This window comes from Mastomys coucha, unplaced genomic scaffold (genome assembly GCF_008632895.1).
Source record: "Mastomys coucha isolate ucsf_1 unplaced genomic scaffold, UCSF_Mcou_1 pScaffold3, whole genome shotgun sequence".
In the NCBI taxonomy this organism is placed as follows: domain Eukaryota; kingdom Metazoa; phylum Chordata; class Mammalia; order Rodentia; family Muridae; genus Mastomys; species Mastomys coucha.
This window is the reverse complement of record NW_022196909.1, coordinates 61,030,427-61,048,570: the sequence shown is the minus strand read 5'-3', so window position 1 is coordinate 61,048,570 and position 18,144 is coordinate 61,030,427. Positions and strand designations below refer to the sequence as shown.

At 40.8% G+C, this 18,144-nt stretch overlaps 1 protein-coding gene across 5 annotated transcripts in view; it reads right to left on the bottom strand.

Annotated features, from left to right (window-relative positions):
* Nucleotides 1-18,144, bottom strand: part of Znf318 (zinc finger protein 318) — a 44,221-nt gene that overhangs the window by 12,174 nt on the left and 13,903 nt on the right. For 3 of the 5 annotated variants that reach the window (XR_004112161.1, XM_031346549.1, XM_031346547.1), the window contains exons 4-7: nt 15,463-16,896; nt 12,108-12,207; nt 8,941-9,242; nt 5,956-6,156 (exon numbers count right to left, since the gene is read on the bottom strand). Coding sequence is in view for 3 of the 5 variants with exons in the window: in XM_031346549.1 (XP_031202409.1) it covers nt 5,956-6,156; nt 8,941-9,242; nt 12,108-12,207; nt 15,463-16,896 (2,037 nt within the window). In the remaining 2 variants the exon portion in view is untranslated. Of the gene's footprint in view, nt 1-322; nt 4,510-4,743; nt 4,863-5,393; nt 5,494-5,955; nt 6,157-8,940; nt 9,243-12,107; nt 12,208-15,462; nt 16,897-18,144 lie in introns of those variants that run through there. The other 2 variants (XR_004112160.1, XM_031346546.1) reach the window with 2 other exon arrangements.

The window sequence follows — 18,144 nt, the reverse complement described above, 5'->3', positions numbered from 1 at the left end:
AAAAAAAAAAAAAAAACCAAAAAAAAAGAAAAAGAAAAAGAAAGAAATCCTGAGGCCTGAGCTCCCTGACTCCCAAGTGCACCCCACCATGCACCTGAATGTCCATTCAGAGCTCCATTTCCAGAAGCGCCTAGGGGGAGCCAACTTTCCTTTACACTCAGTGAGCACAAGGTACTATACAATCTCTGGTACTGATGAGAAGGAAGTGGCTCTGGAGAAGGACAGTTGCAGGCTGGGGTAAACAGCAGCACAGCCATTTACTATTCTAGTTTCTTCTGAAGCTCAAATTTGTGTGGTGTCAAGACAAACATACAGAAAGAAGTAGGAGATGAATACATTTATTCCAAAAAAAATTTAACACATTAAAAATGGATTTAAACTTGTCCAAGCCAACTTCATAAATTCTTTAATCTTTTATTAAACAAAATGTACAACCCAAAACATCACACTATGGCGGTAATAAGTTGGGTAAGGAGAGGTAGAGGGTTACATCTATGTTTGTGGAACAGAAGTGAGTCCAATCCCAATTTCAGATTTTCTAGAGTTCACAACAGAAATGGCTGATAAACAATTTAACATAAAATGTACTGGACCACAATGTACTGAGCAAAGGCCATTACAAAACTAAAAGTGACCTCCAAAACACAAATGCCCTTGGCACTGAGCCAGGAACAAGCCTTACCAGTCTGTTGTCTTCCAAACTGAGCCTGCCAGTTTTCTGTTATTTACTGAGGCCGCTTCCAAACAAGTCTGTAGGTGACTTGAACCATTTGAAGCAAAGGCAACAAAGTAAGGAGCTACTATGCCAGTGAGGAGAGTTAAAACAGCAAGCAGGGCTACTCACGCTGCATTCCTAACAATGTTAAGGCAGGCCCATCCAAATGAACGGAACCTAAGGAAGGAACAATTCTTTCTTCAAAAGCTTTCTTTCAGCAAGCTTTCTGGTGTTTCTTCCAGAGATCCATCAGCTGCCCAGAAAAGTAGGTAGGTATACCACAGAGTAATTTAAGTCAGCTGTTTCCCACCCCACCCCCCATTCCAGAAATGGCAGCCTCAAAGCCAAAATCAAAGAACACTTTGTGGTGAGCCAGATAGACATTTGACTTTAATGACAAAGAGAAAATAATTTGGCCAAAAATTTTAAAAATTTTTAAAAAATTAACAGAAAATACTTTTTTTTACAGATATGTAGAGAAGTTGTTAAAACTTATTTTGTCTAGTATTTTAAAGGAAAAGAGGAGGGTGACATTATTATTTTTTTTTTTTTTTAGCTCCAATGAACATTTACCGTGCCGGTTCCAGATGAGACTGCCAACTAGTCTTGCGATCCAATTTCTAAAATCCAATGATTCATCCATTTAAGTAGTCCTGACTGTTATAGTCATAAACACTGGACCTTGTACGGTCTGGGATGACATCCACTGCAGCTTCTTGTTCAGGCATTTCCTGAGGGCTTGCATTGCCTCCAACTACCTGATCCCTTGAAGGGGAGCCTGAGGTTGGAGTTTTTACCAAATTCAAAGCACTGTCATTGTCTTCACTTCCTTGAGGAACTGCCACCTCTGAGACAGACACAGTCAGAATTTCTGGAGGTGGTGATCCCATCTCCAAGGAACTACTACACTTGAGAAAGTCATGTGTCTCAGAAAGTGGAAAACATGGTTTCTCTTTTGGAACTCCAGGTGTCCGTGTGACAAAATCAACAAGGTCCGGAAGGCAAGGAGCCGGTCCAAGGCCTGCAGGACTGACTGGTGTGGAGTCCATTCTGAGTAAACCTTTCTGTAGTGGTGACGTCTCCTTCACTTCCTCAGACAACATTCCTCCAGCCAAGAGGTCAAGGGCCTGGTGTGTTCTCTCACCTCCTAAGTCATGGTCAACATTTTCCATAGGGTGTTCAGTTTCCGAAGAGTTAGATGTGATTCTCCCATTTCTGGAATTAGATGAGCTATGTGCACCCTCTGTTTCAAAATTAAGCACCAAAGTTTTGGGAGATTCTAATGAAAATCCAGAAAAAGATGGTACTGGTTCAATGTCACTGGGACTGGAAGGATTACACACAACAGATGACACAGAATTTTCTTCACACATTTCCTGTGACAGGGAAGTTGGTGACCTCCGTGTTTGTTCTATCTGACTATTGTAGAAATCGGCATGCATATCTCCCAGATTCCTCAGAGCTGCAAATCCCTCTACCTCTAAATGTGTAGTGTCAAAGTTTTCCAAAACTTTGCTTTCTATTGTCACAGTTAGTTCTGGACGGATACCTTGTAGCTTCACATCTTCCACTCCTGGTTTCTCTGGCTTCTCCCAAGTCTCTTGTCTCTTTAAACACATACTTGATCCAGCTGGGGACAGCAGAAGTAATTCAGGCATGCCTTTTGGATTCTGGAGCAATGATGGAAATGAATCTATTTTTGTCCTTTTGGAAGGGAGAGACTGACTCAATTCAATTACTACTTTACTTGTATTTTCATGTCCTGTCATCGATTTGCTAGACTCTTGTGCCTCATTGCCGACTGTTGACAGCTTGGATTGTCCCATTTCTCCTTCCCATGTATTTCTGTTGTCATGGTTTGAATTAGAATCTTCCATGCTGCTGGCACCTTCTTCTTCTTCTTCTTCTTCTCCTTCTTCTTCTTCAGCTGCTACCTTTCCTGTTAGCTCAGTGTTTTTCTTCATTTCACTTTCTCTGCAATCCTCTGGCTGGTATACCTCTTGGTTCTTGTTTTGGTTATCTATGAGGTTAATTTCTAGCAACTTCTGACATCCGTTGGTTTGACAGTGTCTGTCTGACAGATGAGAAGATGAGTCTGTACCAGGTGGCCCTGGCTCTCCCAGGTCAAATTTGATTTTCCCCTCTGGAGGTCTATCTTTATCAGTGTCATTCTGGAAAGAACCAGAAGCCCACATGACCAAAGTGTCTGTCTTTGGGGAAACTACTTCATAATTTTGGTAACTATTTTGGTATAATCTTGTCAGAGGCTGTAGGAAGCTATAGGTGCTGTCTCTGTTTTTGGGATCTATTTGATCTACAACAGACCATTTCCCTATGGACTCCATACTTTTTGAAATAGGATTTTCAAGATTGCTGATTTCAGGAGCAGTGACCAAAGCACTACACTGAGGCAGGTCCTCTGAGGATACACTACTGTTCAAGGCAGAAGTAGAGGAGATATCTGAACTCTCTGTTCTAGAAAGGCTGCTGCTTTCTCCATTGGCCAATGGACTACTACTCAGCTTAGTTTCATGAGCCCCCTTTCCACCACTACTGTAGAATATGTCATACAGGTCCTTAGCATTGGCTGTGGCTAAGCACGAATTTCGCTTTTCTAATTTTTTGGCCTGTTCACTAAATACACTTGAAAGAGGTGGTGGAGGACGTACTAACATAGAGATTAGGGTCTGGTCCCAGTCGCTCTCACTCACCCCAGGAGCTGTCTCATCAGAAGGAATGGCAGCTGGTTGTTCTGAGGCCATGAAGGCCATAGGCAACCCTGGATTCAAAATGTTAGGACCTTGGAACCCAAGACTAAAAGTCTGAGATACCACTGAATTAGATTTCACTGGAGTTAAGACAATATTTGCTTGAGCAGGAGATGGGGCAGAGAGCTGAGGTATAACCAGGGGTGGTGGAGGTGGGGGTGGAGGTGGTGGAGGTGGAGGTGGTGGTGGAAGTAGGGCCAGCATTTGCTCAGGTACTTGGGATGGCTCATTCTTTTCAGCCAGTTCCACTTTTTCCTCTGGAGACCCTTTTAGAACCACCTCTTCTCCTCCAAAAGCTTTGGAGATGATATCTGGAGGCAAGAGAAGATCTGATGAAGACTCTTTAACCACTGGCAGAGGCTTGGTAGAAGTTCCAGAGGACTTGATAGACAGAAAGGTATTAAGAGGAGCAGGCTTGCTCACTGTGGCAGAACCTGACTTGCGGAGTACTGTGGATGGGATAGGTAAGTTGGGTCGGATCTTAGTCTGTGTTGAAGTTGTAACGACAGGTGTCCAGGGACTGGTATGTGCAACAACAGTTTTTCCAGAAAGCTTGATTTTGATGGGCTTTGCCTTTCCAACTTCAGCTTTGCCATCATCTCTGTCCTTACTGGTTTCCACGGTGTCTTCCTTAGGGGTACCTGCGGTCACCACTGAACCTTTTTCTTCTTCTTTTTCTGGCTTCTTCCAACTGAACTTTCCAAAAGAAGATGCAATTGATGATTCCTTCTTTACCTCTTCTTTTACTTGGGGTTTGAGGCTAGCATTCCTTTTAATTTCCCCTTTCTCAGGGGAAGTCCCGCCCTCAGAGAGTTGATCCTCTAGTTCTCCAGAGGCTTTGTCATCTTCTTTTGCATCTTTCACAATTCTTGCCTTTTTTTCTATTTTCTCCTCCTTTGGTTTCTCATTAAGTTTGCGTTTTAGCTCGTTTTGCCGTCGCCGCTCTGTCTCTAGGACAACAGCCAAGCCAGCTTGGCGGTCCAGATTTCTTCGTTCTTCATACAATGGGTTTTCTTCCACATATTTCTAGAAAGAGAAAATATAAAGGCTTAATAAGTTGTCAAATTGATATATAAGAGAAAATCTTGGCCCTTGCCACAGCTACAACTCATTTAAGAATAAATCACTGGAACGGTCTTTTCAAGAATTGGGGCTGAGAACTTCCTATGTTAGATGGAATGTGGAAAATGTTGGCAGCTAACTGATATCTGACATGGTCAAAGAAGCTAGCGCGGAGAAGTGAGGAGCTCAGAGACCAACCTTGTAGTTTTCATTGTGCTGGTGACCCTTGGCATGCTGCTCTCCAGAAATTGGATCCCCCAAAAATTCCTCACAGAGTTGGCAGTAAAACCCAGTGATAGGAATCAGAAACTCAGAGCCTAAAAGAAATAGAAAAGAGGAAGCAAGCCTTTCCCATCAAGGATGACAGAAATCAGAGGCAAATGCCATCACTATTTTGCAATAAGACGACCATACCCACTTTGGAGTCAGAAGTGGCATTTAGATGAATCCTAAGGACATACTCTTTCTAACCTAAGGTTTTACCTCTATGCAGCTATTCTTTTTACCACCTGGGAAGACTGCCTCGCTGGTTAAACCAATAGCAACCTATGCCAGATCCATTCCTTAACAAGATCCATTCCTTAAGGTCTAACACACACCAAGCATCTTAGAAGAGATTTAGAAACCATACACTCCTCAACAGTAAATTTACTTATTTGCATGAGGAGAGCTCTCATGTAGGTACTAAGTAAGTACTCAGGGATCATCTCTACATGAAGCACTAACTACTTATAAACAAAGTTTTAAAGATACTCAACTTCTCAACTTACTTCTTAATAAAAAACACTTCAAAATATATTTTAGTTGAATAGATTTTAGTTGGAAAAGCAGGGAGGGAGGAAACGTACCTTTTGCAGGAACAGTTATCTTGTCAGTCCGCTTTAGAGTGTCTTGCTTAGCCTCACTCTGGGTCTTTGAAGCCCAAGGTCTGTTGTAGGGATCCAGTGTCTATTTGCAAGAGGCAGAGGTGCTCACACAACAGCACTAAAGTCCCAATGACCCACTTTTCTCTCTTTTTCTTCCCCTAAGTATCAGATCAGGGAACCAGCAGTTCTTAGCTACCCACCCCCACCCAACCAACTCTGCCAACTGTTTAAATGGAAACACCTGTGGAAAAGGTAAAAACATGTTAGCTCAAGTACTAGAAATGGATAAATAAAAATTCAGGTACTCAAGGAATCGAGAGAGAGAGAGAAGCCTCACTTACACTTGTACGGTGTTTAGTTAGAGTAGGTCCCCTGATTGAGCCCTGAGGATAGTATCTCCTTGGTTGTTAACTCTTGGCTCTTGAGAATGGGCTCCTGCTCTTTTGAGAATGTTTCATTTTCCAGCTTTGCAATGCAGATGGGAGCACAGAGGTTGGAGGGGAATGAGGGTGATAGCAGAAACAACAGTGGTCAGGATACCTACCTGTGTGTGCTTCTTATTGTGCATATGGGTGAAGAAGTCAAACATGGTCCCACAGATGGTATTGCAGTCTTTGCACCAGTGATTGCCAGCATCGTAATACTCATAAGCAGCAACAGGCTGATCAGACTGCTTAGCAGTCAGCTGGAGGCTTTCAGGAGAACTAGGGCTCTTAATACAGGACTTTTCATTTACTTTTGATTCCTAGAGAAAAAAACTACACTTATAAAAACTTCAAGGCAATCCAGACTTATCTACTTGCAAAAAAGCAGGTGATCACACAATCATAGGAATCTCAACCAAAGGAATTATGACCATATGTCTAGTGTGTAATATAAAAAGCTATGTAAGATAGGGAGAAACTTAATAGAACCTATATTTAAAGACTAAGAAAATGAATTAGGCACTACAGCTCTTTTGTGTCAAGAATATAATGGCCAGGCAGTGGTGGTGCACGCCTTTAATCCCAGCACTTGGGAGGCAGAGGTAGGCGGATTTCTGAGTTAGAGGCCAGCCTGGTCTACAGAGTGAGTTCCAGGACAGTCGGGGCTACACAGAGAAACCCTGTCTTGAAAAAATAAAAAACAAACAAACAAAAGAATATAGCGACTAGGCTAGAAAGATGGCTTTTAAGAGCACTAGCTGCTCTTTAGAGAACCAGAGATCAATTCCAGTAGCCATGTGGTGGCTCACAACTGCTTGTAACTCCTCTTCAAGCCTCTGTAGTGCATAGATATACATACATGCAGGCAAAAATATCCATACACATAAAAAAAAGAATCTTTAAATAAAAATATACATAGCTACTTATATATCCTGTAGATATATATTTTAGAGAATTGTGGAGATATTTTAGAAAAATTTCTCTAAAGGAATATCAAGACCATATGGGGTCAATGAGAATATCTGATTAAGCTTAAGCTGATGATTTAAGTTTCATTTCCAGAATCCATGTAAAGAGCTAAGTTTGGTGTCATCCATATGTAATCCCAGCCCTCATAAGGTGAAATGGGAGGTAGAGGAGACACAACATACTCAAGGGCACCAGGTGGCCTGTAAATCAAAGCACAGCAGAAACAACGAAAACCCACCTCAAAAACAAAGTGGAAGGAGAGAAGGGACTCCTAAAAGTTGTCCTCTTCCCACCTTACATGTGCTATCACACACATACATACCTAAATAAGTGTAACTATGTATGTATATACACATATACACTATATATACACATTATATACATACCTAAATATAATTATATGTGTGTATATATGTATATGTACATATTATTTACACAATGAAATAAATGTAATTATATATGTATGTACATATACAATATATATATTATTCACACACATATATAAAATGCTTTTAAAGAGGATATTCAAGATTGTAGAAAGATCTGACTGCCTTGGAGAAAAGAAGCTGGAGAACAATGTGGAAAGGAACTGGAGAACAACTGTGGGGAGGAGTCATTTCACTATACCCTTTAGTAGATGCTGAATATATTACCTATACAAACACATATGTTAAATTTAAAAATCAAATGATGACTAGAAAGAGAAACAAATGATAGTCAGCAAGTTAAGAATGTGAAGAAAATAAGTAATAAGTCAAATCACTTTTCTTGTGTCCTGGAAAGCTACTGCTCCACGTGGATAAAGCAGATGGTAATTTCCATGGAGTGATAGAAAGGAATAAGATCAAATATTCCTAAACTGACTAAAAGTCATCAGTAGAAGTTAACACCTGGGCTGGCCGAGATGGCTCAGTGGTTAAGAGCACTGACTGCTCTTCCAAAGGTCCTAAGTTCAAATCCCAGCAACCACATGATGGCTCACAACTACCCGTAATGAGATCTGATGCCCTCTTATGGTGTGCCTGAAGATAGCTACAGTGTACTTATGTATAATAATAAATAAATCTTTGGGCCAGAGTGAGCAGGGATTGAGCGAGCATAGTTGATCAGAGTGAGCAGAGGTCCTAAAAATTCAATTCCCAACAACCACATGAAGGCTCACAACTATCTGTACAGTTACAGTGTACCCATATACATAAAATAAATCTTTTTTTTTTTTTTTTGGTTTTTCAAGACAGGATTTCTCTGTATAGCCCTGGCTGTCCTGGAGCTCACTTTGTAGACCAGGCTGGCCTCAAACTCAGAAATCCACCTGCCTCTGCCTCCCAAGTGGTGGGATTAAAGGCATGCGCCACCACCGCCCGGTCAACAATTCTATTTTTTTAGTGTGAGTGTGAGCATGCAGGTTCATGTGTGCTGTGGCATGTGTTTGGAGATCAGAGGACAAGTTCTGGAGTCAGTTCCTGCCTTCTACCTTATTAAGGCAAGATCTCTTTTTGTTTCTGCTGTTAGGAGGTAATACAAGCTGGGTGGCCCTCTAGCTTCTGGCTCATTCTTCTGTTTCTGCCCATGTCATCTTAGAAGTGCTGGATTTATAGACTCATGACACTGAATCCTACTTTTTACAGGCTCTGAGAAGTGAGCTAAAGCTACCCAGTTTCTATTAAAAGTTCTTCTACCTACTGAGCCATCTCACCAGCCTTTTATTCTCTTTTAAAATGTAACTCCCCAATAGTAAGGTATCAATAATAAATGCTTCTATTTATGTGAATTAGTCACTAGGTTGGGGAAAAGGCATTTAGGAAATAAGAATTTTGGTTAGATGAATTATAGTGAACAAGAGAGCAGAGAGGAATGTAGTAAGGCCTAGGTAATGGTGTATCTATTGCAATAACTAGCTGTGTGTGAAGAGAGGACTGAGAATGTTGTAGCAGTGAGTGTGGTGGTACATGCTTTAATCCCAGCACCCTAGAGCTAAGGGGATTAAAGTGAGTTCAGAGCTAGCATGTCTAAATAGTGAGTTCCAAGACAGCCAGAGCTATTTAGTGAGATCCTCTTTCAAAAACATAAGTGAAAACCTCAAAACACCCTGTACAGCAGTCCACAGGGGAAAATAAACAAAAGGTAGTCATTACCTTGTTGTTAGAGGAAGAGTGGGAGGGTGACAACTCTTTTTCTGGGCTCTTAGATTTTTCTTTTTCAGGCTTCTCTGTAGACTCTTTACTGTCATTTGAAGACTTCAGGGATTTATCAAAGATGTCAATTCCCAAGATCTGAGCCACTTTGTCTAATTCAGACTGCTTTTTTTCTGCCTCTTCTGTCTCTTTCTGTAGCTCGGCAATGTCCTTCATAATACTATCCTGAAGCCGACCCACCTCCATCAGAAGTGGATCTTTGTGGCCATCCTTCTCCCTTCGCTTCTTGCGCAACATCTCCCCTGAATGGTCAAATGTTTACCAAAAGAAATCTAAGGAATGACAAACTAAAAGAATTCATTTTTTTACATTTATAAGTAGCAATATAGAGAGCTGTATGGGCTACAAAATCATTTTCCATCAAAAAGCTTAAAAGCAAGTAACAGTCTCTTTCCATATGGGGCTAGCTTGGGAGAAGTTTCAGTAAAGGCAAAAGGCAAGAGATGATATTCTCTTTTCTATAATGATAATCAGATAAGCTCTGCAGGTAGGCCCTCACGGGCTCTGTAAACTCTCCCAGGTGACATAGGCAGATTATTTGACTTTATCTAACTTAAGAACATTTTACCAGTTTCTATAATGAGTTTATGCCTAATGTTATTTCTTGTTTTCAAATTGATTCATGGATTAACCCTTATGGAACAAAATAAGTAAGCTTTTCATCTTAAGTAATACAGATTCAGACAGAAACAATTATCTTTTCCTGTTCTCTACTCTTTCATACTATTATCTAGTTGCAGTATTTAGAAGCATTGTTCTTTTATTCTTTCACTGCATATGCAAATGCTCAAAAGCACAGATGAAGAAACAGAAAAAAATAGCAGCACATATCTGGAATCCCATCACTTTGAAGATAGAGACAGGAGTACCAGGATTTCAAAATCCTCCTGAGCTACACAGTGAATGTGAGGCTAGTGTGGGTTACATGAGACCTTGTTTCCAAATACAAAAAATAAAAAACAACAATGCCAGTCTGGTCTAAAAATGGAGTTCCAGGACAGCTAGGGCTGTTACACAGAGAGACTCTGTCTCAAACAAACAAACACAAAAATAAAAGGAGGGGAGAGGAGAGGGTAAAAGCATAAAAAAGTAAGGTATCCCAGTGCACTGTGGGTAAAGAGAAAGTTCTCAAATGTGATGAGGGACACAGAGAGGACACTATAGTCAACTCAACATGGCTCCCACCAGCTACATTTGAAAAAAAAAAATGGAGCATGGAAATAAGTAATGACAATGACAAATGATAACCTGCTATCACTAATGAATATACACTCATACAAATGACTAAACAAATTGGGGCAGGGGTTAGAAGTTCCTCACTGAAACAGAAACCCCACTACATAGAAGGAATAACAAAAATGGAAAAAAATCACTTAATAACCATCAAAGCAAGTTTCTCAGGCTAAAAATAATAATTAAAGTAGTAGGAAGGCGCTTCATGAGTGACTTTTACCACAGTCTCAAAGACTTCCCCTGAGACACTCCTGTCATGAACCTAGCATTCCTTTTGTCATAGTCTTAGCAAAAATGAATAAGCTAAAGTCAATCATAAACATCAGATAAATTAAAATTAAGAGACATTCTATAAAATACATGACCTTTTCTAAATTATCAAATTATGACTAGAAAGGCTCAGAAACTATTACTATCAAAAGGTAAAAGACTGGGCTGGAGCGATGGCTCAGCGGATAAGAGCACTGACTGCTCTTTCGAAGGTCCTGAGTTCAAATCCCAGCAACCACATGGTGGCTTACAACCACCCGTAATGAGATCTGATACCCTCTTCTGGTGCATCTGAAGATAGCTACAGTGTATTTATTTATAAAGATAAATAAATCTTTGGAACAGAGCAAGCAGGGACTGAGTGAGCAGGGTTGAACAGGGTTGAGCAGGGTTGAGCAGAGTTGACCAGAGCAAGCAGAGGTCAGAGGTCCTAAAAGTCAATTTCCAACAACCAGATGAAGACTCACAACTACCTGTCCAGCTACAGTATGTACTCATATACATAAAATAAATAAATAAATCTTATTAAAAAAAGGTAAAAAACTAAAAGACTGACGACTGAACATGACAAATAACCTTTCAATTTCTTTTTCTATAAAAGACAGTTATAAAACAATTAGTAAAATATAAATAAGATAGGTAGACTAGATAGTACAATTAATTTCCTAATTTAAAAAATCTCAGCACTTGGAGACACAGAAACAGGTAGATCTCTGTGAGTTTGAGGTTAGCCTGGTCTACAAAGAGAGTTCCAAGACAGCCAGGGCTGTTACAACAAAGAAATCCTGTCTCAACAAACCAAAAAACAAAACAAAACAAAACAAAACAAACCTTTTACATTTGTGTATGTTTGTGTGCATACATTCACATGTGTGAGTACAGGCACACACATCTTACTGGAGTAGAGGTCACCTTTGGTGTAAGCCCTTATCTTCCATTTTGCTTGAGACAGGACCTCATCTGCTGCTACATACACCAAGCTTCTGGGGATTCTCTTGTTCCTGCCTCCCATCTCTACATAGAAATGTTGAGATTACAGATAGGTGCTACTATATCTAACTTTCTGTGGGTTCTGAGAACCTAAACTCACATCCTCATACTTGCTTTAGCCCTGAGCCATTACCTTAGCCCTAATTTTCTAGTTTTGATTAGTGTATTGCATAATTGAATTCTTATTTGTAAATACACACTGAAGTTCTCAAAGGTATCATATCTACAACTTATTCTAAAAGAGTTTAGGAAAAATGACACACTTAGTGCCAGGCATGGTGGCATACACTTAACCCCAGCACTTGGGAGGCAGAAGGAGACTCTCTTAAATTCAAAGACAACCTGGTCTACAAAGTAAGTTCCAGGACAGCCAGGGCTCAATAAACAAAAGCAACAACAACAAATTACACACTCTAATACAAAGAGAGGGAGAGAGAGGAAGAGAGGGAGAGAATAAGACCAGAAAATATGGTAAAACTTTAATAATTTGAGAGGACTGCCTGAGGATTCTTTGTATGATTTTTCTCTAGGTTCTCTCTGATTCTAAGTTCTAATACCTCTCCACTTGAGTCTACTGCTCAACAACGCAGCCATACAAAGGAGTTTTCTGATACCTTGCTGTTTATGGAGCTGCTCCAACTCAGTCCTAAGATAAAACATCTTCTTTTGCCGGGCTTCCTGTTCAGTTTTCAGTTTTTCTCTTTCTTCAATAACCTACAGAGTACAAAATGGAAAGAGTGTGATCTGAAGTTCCTCAAAAAAGGATGGGAGGGCAGGAAGTAGGGGAGAGAGAGATACGCTACATCTGTGCTAAAGGCTCTATAAGATCACATGACTGAGTTAGCCGGGCAGTGGTGGCACACGCATTTAATCCCAGCACTTGGGAGGCAGAGGTAGGCAGATTTCTGAGTTCAAGGCCAACCTGGGTTACAGAGTGAGTTCCAGGACAGCCAGAGCTATACAGAGAAACCCTGTTTCGAACCCCCTACCCCCACCCCCCAAAAAAGATCACTGAGTTAAAACATTAAGATCAGAACTCTTACTTTTGTGAGCTAGTTTTAATTCCTTTGAAAGTCAACTATGGGACCACCTGATCTAATATCCTTGTGACTCCCAAAACCATACAATGTACTCTTAGCAGACCAGAAGTTTTCATCAGTTCAAATGCTAAGAACATCATTGAAACCAGTCAGTGGTGGCACATACCTTTAATCCCAGCACTTTGGAAGAAGAGGCAGGTGAGTTTGAGACCAGCCTGGTCTATACAGCAAGTTCTAGGATAGCCAGGGCTGTTACAAAACAAAAACAAAAATAAAAATAAAAACACACACCTCATGTATTTCTATCCACAGTGGAACCTGGTGCTGCACTCACTCTGGTTAAAAAATTATTCCCTTTGAAAACTGTGTTTCTGTGTTGACAGGAGTCCCTCAGCTTCCAACAGCCTCCTTTTCTACCTACCTACCACTTGTGCTTGAACTGTAAAGTCCAGTGTAGTGGCATATACCTCTAAATCTTAGCACTCAGGAGGCTTTTGCAAAAGGACTGCTGTTAAGTTCAAGGTCAGTCTGGTCTACATAATAAACTCTAGAAAAGCTAGGGGCACAGAGCAAGACCTAGCCTTCACCCAAAGTTCACATGCCTGCACACAGAAGCTTTGTAGTCAAAGTGACATTTTATTCAAATACAAGTTCAAAACCAGAATTTTACCCTCTTCTTCAGAACTATACTACCAAGAAAGGTCTCAAGCACAAAGTACCTACAGCCATTGACAGCACCATTGGATAGACTCTGAACCTAGGCAGAAACATAAAGGACTGAAATATGGACCTGAGTGACTTATATTAGCTGTATTATATATTTTTTAAAGATTTATTATTTATTTTGTGTATATGAGTATACTGTAACTATACAGATGGTTGTGAGCCACCATGTGGCTGCTGGGAATTGAATTCAGGACCTTCAGAAGAGCAGTCAGTGCTCTTAACTGCTGAGCCATCTCTCCAGCCCCAATTTTTTTCATTTTTATTTTTTAAAGATTTGTTTATTTATTTCATGAGTATGAGTACACTGCAGCTGTCTTCAGACACACCAAAAGAGGGCATCAGATCTTATCACAGATGGTTGAGAGTTACCATGTGGTTGCTGGGAATTGAACTCAGGACTTCTGGAAGAACAATCAGTGCTCTTAACCTCTGAGCCATCTCTCTAGCCAATATATTTCATGTTATTTAAACTTCACATTTTCTCTATTTTACAGTAGAAAAAGTGATCAACTATCTTGGGGCTAGAGATGCTCAGCAGGCCAGAGATGCTCAGCAGTAATGAGCAGGTATTGCTCTAGTAGAGGACCTGAGTTCAGTTCCTAGCACCCACATTAGGTGGCTCACAGCTGCCTGTAACTGTAGTTTCAGGGCATCCCATATCCTCTTCTGGACTTGTTGGGCACCTGTCCACATGTACACAAGTCCATATACAAACAGGAACATACATACATAGTTAAAAATAAATCTTGAAGCTGGAGAGGTGACTCAGTGGTTAAAAACACTGACTGCTTCTCTAGAAAACCTGTGTTCTGTCTATTCATAGCACCTACATAGTGGGTCACAACGGCTTATAACTCTACAGCCCAGAGGATCTGAAGCCCTCTTCTGGTCTCTAAAATACCAGGCATGAATATAGTACACAGAGATATATACAGACAAAACAAACACATAAAATAAATACATTCTTAAAACTAAAAAAAAAAAAATCTTTAAAAAAGACCTTACCCAAAGTCATACAAGCCAGAATTGATTTAAAATACAGATACAGATTGTATATGGTGGCATATGCATTTCCCAGAACTCAGGAGACACAGCCAGGTAGATCCTTTGAGTTAGAGGCTTGTCTAGTCTACAAAGAAAGTTCTAGGCCAGCCAGGAATATATAGCAAGACCCTGGTCTCAAAATAAACAAACAAAAAACAGATATAGCTGTCCTAAGTTTTATGATATTTTAACCATGTTACTACCAGCTAACAGAAAAAAAAAAAAAGGCAAATATGGCTTGTCTTTAATAAGCAAATGAGAAGAGCCATGTATTATAGTGTAAGATTTAGTGTAAGGCTCTTAAAGAGAAAGTGCTCACTGTTGGAGAGATGGCTCAATATTTAAATGCACTGGCTGCTTTTCCAGAGGTCCTGAGTTCAATTCCTAGCAACCTCATGGTGGCTCATAAGCATCTACAATGAGATCTGAAGCCCTTCTGGGACATAAGCATCCATGCAGACAAAAATATGCATCTATGCATTCATAAATAAATCCAAAGAAAAAGAATTTAGAGTGTTACCCTCACACTGATTTTTCAAGCCCACCTTTAATCCCAGCACTCGGGAAGCAGAGGCAGGCAGATCTCTGTGAGTTCAAAGCCAGCCTGGTCTACAGAGTAAGTTCCAGGATTAGGACTACACAAGAAACCCTATGTGTGTGTGTGTGTGTGGGGGGGGAACACTCAGTCTCTAAATATTTTTTCCTTAAAGTTTAAGTTTTGTTTTCATTGAAAGTTAAGACTGTCAATGAAACTTAAAGGCTGGAGTTTAAAATATTTGAATATCATTGAAAATTAAAATGTTTTTGTCTCCCAACAATTAAATTTCTTTAAAATGGAAAAAAGAGACTGTAAGATACTTTAAGGTTTGAAGCTTCTACCAGCAATATCTTCACATCATTCATGACAGAAAAATAAGCAAACCTAATGGTCAGACTTTTTGTTTGGCTATGACAAAATATGAGGAGGTCAGAGGGGTTATTACATATATTACTTGGATAACAATGTAAACCTCCAAAAAACAAATACCTTAAAAATTTTCACCCCCCTCTTAAAAAAACAAAAAACAAAAAACAAAAAAAACAAAAACAAAAAAAAAGGTACAAATTAGCATGTTAAAATAGCAAACTAAGGCATGAGATGCCCTGCGCTGACACTCACCTTCTGCTTCTGGGAGGCTCGGTTCTTCTCATCAGAGACCTTCTTTGGATTATATTTTATGAGTGATGGGATGGACACCCGAACAGGAATTCGCTTCACAGAAACTGAGCCTACTACTGGTATTTCTTGTTTGGGCTTTGCAGGAGTCACAGTAGGGATCACCCGGAGATTGGGACGACTACGCGTAGCTTGTTTGGTTACTGGTATTAGCCTGTGTGGGTCAGATAAAGGGTGGCTTGGTGGTTGAGAGGCAGGATACATAGGCCACCTTGAGGCTGCATATGCCATGTAGTGCCTATAAGCATCAAAGGAGGCAGAGGGGATGACAGATCCCTGGTAATTTGGAGGTATCCGAGCTGCAGCAAACTGAGAGGCCCTTGGTATATGAAACTGAGATAATGCAGCAGAGTGAGGAAGTCTAATTGGGGTAGATGGGGCTGATGGCAACATGCACCCAACAGCAACAGATGACTGAAACCCACTGCCGACTACCTCTGGTCCTGAACCATGACCCACTGGATGGTCAGACTTTAGGAATGGAGGGCTATTTTTTGTGCACAAGTAAGGATCCACCGGGGAAGCTGGGTGTGAGTGAGATACTTCTGGGGACTGAGTATTGCTATGATGTGCCTCTCTACTTTCCGGTCTGTGAGGGTCTGATGAGCGCCAATCAGTTGTGAAACTGTGGTCAACTGAGGAACAGCGGTCAGCTGAAAAGTGTAGGTCAGCCGACGAACGTCGGTCAGCTAAGGGGCGTGATGATGGCTTCTTTCCATGAAGTCTCTCCTGGGTGCGTGCAGCCAATTTACCAATTTCTGCTACTCCAATATCCAGCCCTATGGTCTTAAGCAAGTCATGAATCTTGGCATATTCTGGATTGCTTTCTTCTAGTGATTCTAGCTTTACAGTTGGAGTTGAGGGCAGAGAGTTTGCCTTCTGTCTTGTACTTGTACTCCCAGGGTCCTCCAGGGACTTAGGTGGAGATTCTGATTTTATATCCTCCTCTTCATCCCCATAGAGAAATTTCTCCTCATCCTCAATATCAGGGAAAATACGCCTTCTTTTTTCCTGTGTACTAGTAGGATCAGCCAACATGCTCAGAATTCGAGAAAAGCCACTGCCATCCTGGCTAGCTCTCTCATGGGGCAGTAAGAAGTCTGTCTGTTGTTCAAGTCCCTCAGCCTTCAAATCCAAGTTTTCCTTAAAGCACAGAAAACTGTCAAATTTTTCACTGCTGTCTTTAGGTATCTCACAGGGGGGACCCCACTGGTATAGGTTACTCTGAGGCTCCTTCAGGTCAGCCTCCACTGTAGTCCCCTTGCTTTCAATATCTGAAGTAAAAGCAGCAACAGCACCACTTAGTGGAAGAGGTGAATGTTCAGAATAAAGAGGGTGATCTTCAACAGAGCTGGGACCGCTAGAAAAGCTCTCAAGCTGAAAACACAAACATGCTGATTTAGCATCTATGAGGAATCACAGTGCACTAGCAATTGAGATAAACATTTCTTGAATAGGGGAGATATGAATAGACAAAAAGAAAAGTGATATTAGCTAAGTTCTAGTAACAAGTCTTCTTTCCAATGGTCTCTGTCAGAGAAGAAAGAGGAACTTAGTAACTGAGAGGTCTGGACCTTTTACTAGTGTGCTTTTTTCCTTATCAAGGAATCTGAATTCAAAAGGATTTTAGACATTTCCCTAGCTTGTTTTCCTTTTATTTTTTGTTTTAAGAACTGTATTTGTTATCGTTGTTGTGGTGATTGTGGGAGTGAGGGGTGTCTGACTATATGGGCACACATAAGCACAGTGTGTGCTGGGGAGGAATGTGAACATAAGAGCACACAGGAGCATGGTGTCAGGGGGAGAGGGGAGGTGTGTGAATATATGGACACATATGACCAATGTGTGTGTGTGAGGGGAGTGGAGGGGAAGGGGGGGCAGGGGAGGGGAAAGGTAGATGAATACACTGGCACACACAAGCACAATATATGTGTGAATTTTCAGGAGTTAGGTTCTGGGAATCAAACTCAGTTTATCAGGTTTGCCTCCAGCCCTGTTGCTAGGGGTTTAACTATGTAGCTCAGGCTGACCTTAACTCTCATTGTGCTCTAACCTTGAATCCTCATATACTAGTCTCTCAGCTGCTGGGATTATAGGTACCATCCCACACAATTTGTTTTCCTATATATTGATGATCAAAAGAAAAAACACACAAGTCAGACTACTGTGGAGACAGGAAACTCTAAAACTCTAACTAATCGTCCTCCTTTTAAGCGCTTCAGTACTTGCTCGGAAGCCTTTAGACAAACTAGTACTCTTGCCTGTCCACCTTTTCATAGGAAGGAAAAACAATGTCAAGGCCAGGAATGTTATGATTTCTCTAAAAAGCACACAGGAAATTGATGGTTCCAGAACAGAATCTTTTCACTTCTAGTCTAATGTCTTACAACTCATAAGTTGTCTTCTTCTAAAGAGATTAAAAAAAAAATCAGGATTATTTTCTCCGTTTGTCCTCAAGCTTCATTTCGAAGAAATTCACTTTCAAAGATTCCTATCAGGCTATTTAATTTAAGGAGGAAAAAAAAAAAGGAGGCCGGGTGGTGGTGGTGCACGCCTCTAATCCCAGCACTTGGGAGGCAGAGGCAAGTGGATTTCTGAGTTTGAGGCCAGCCTGGTCTACAGAGT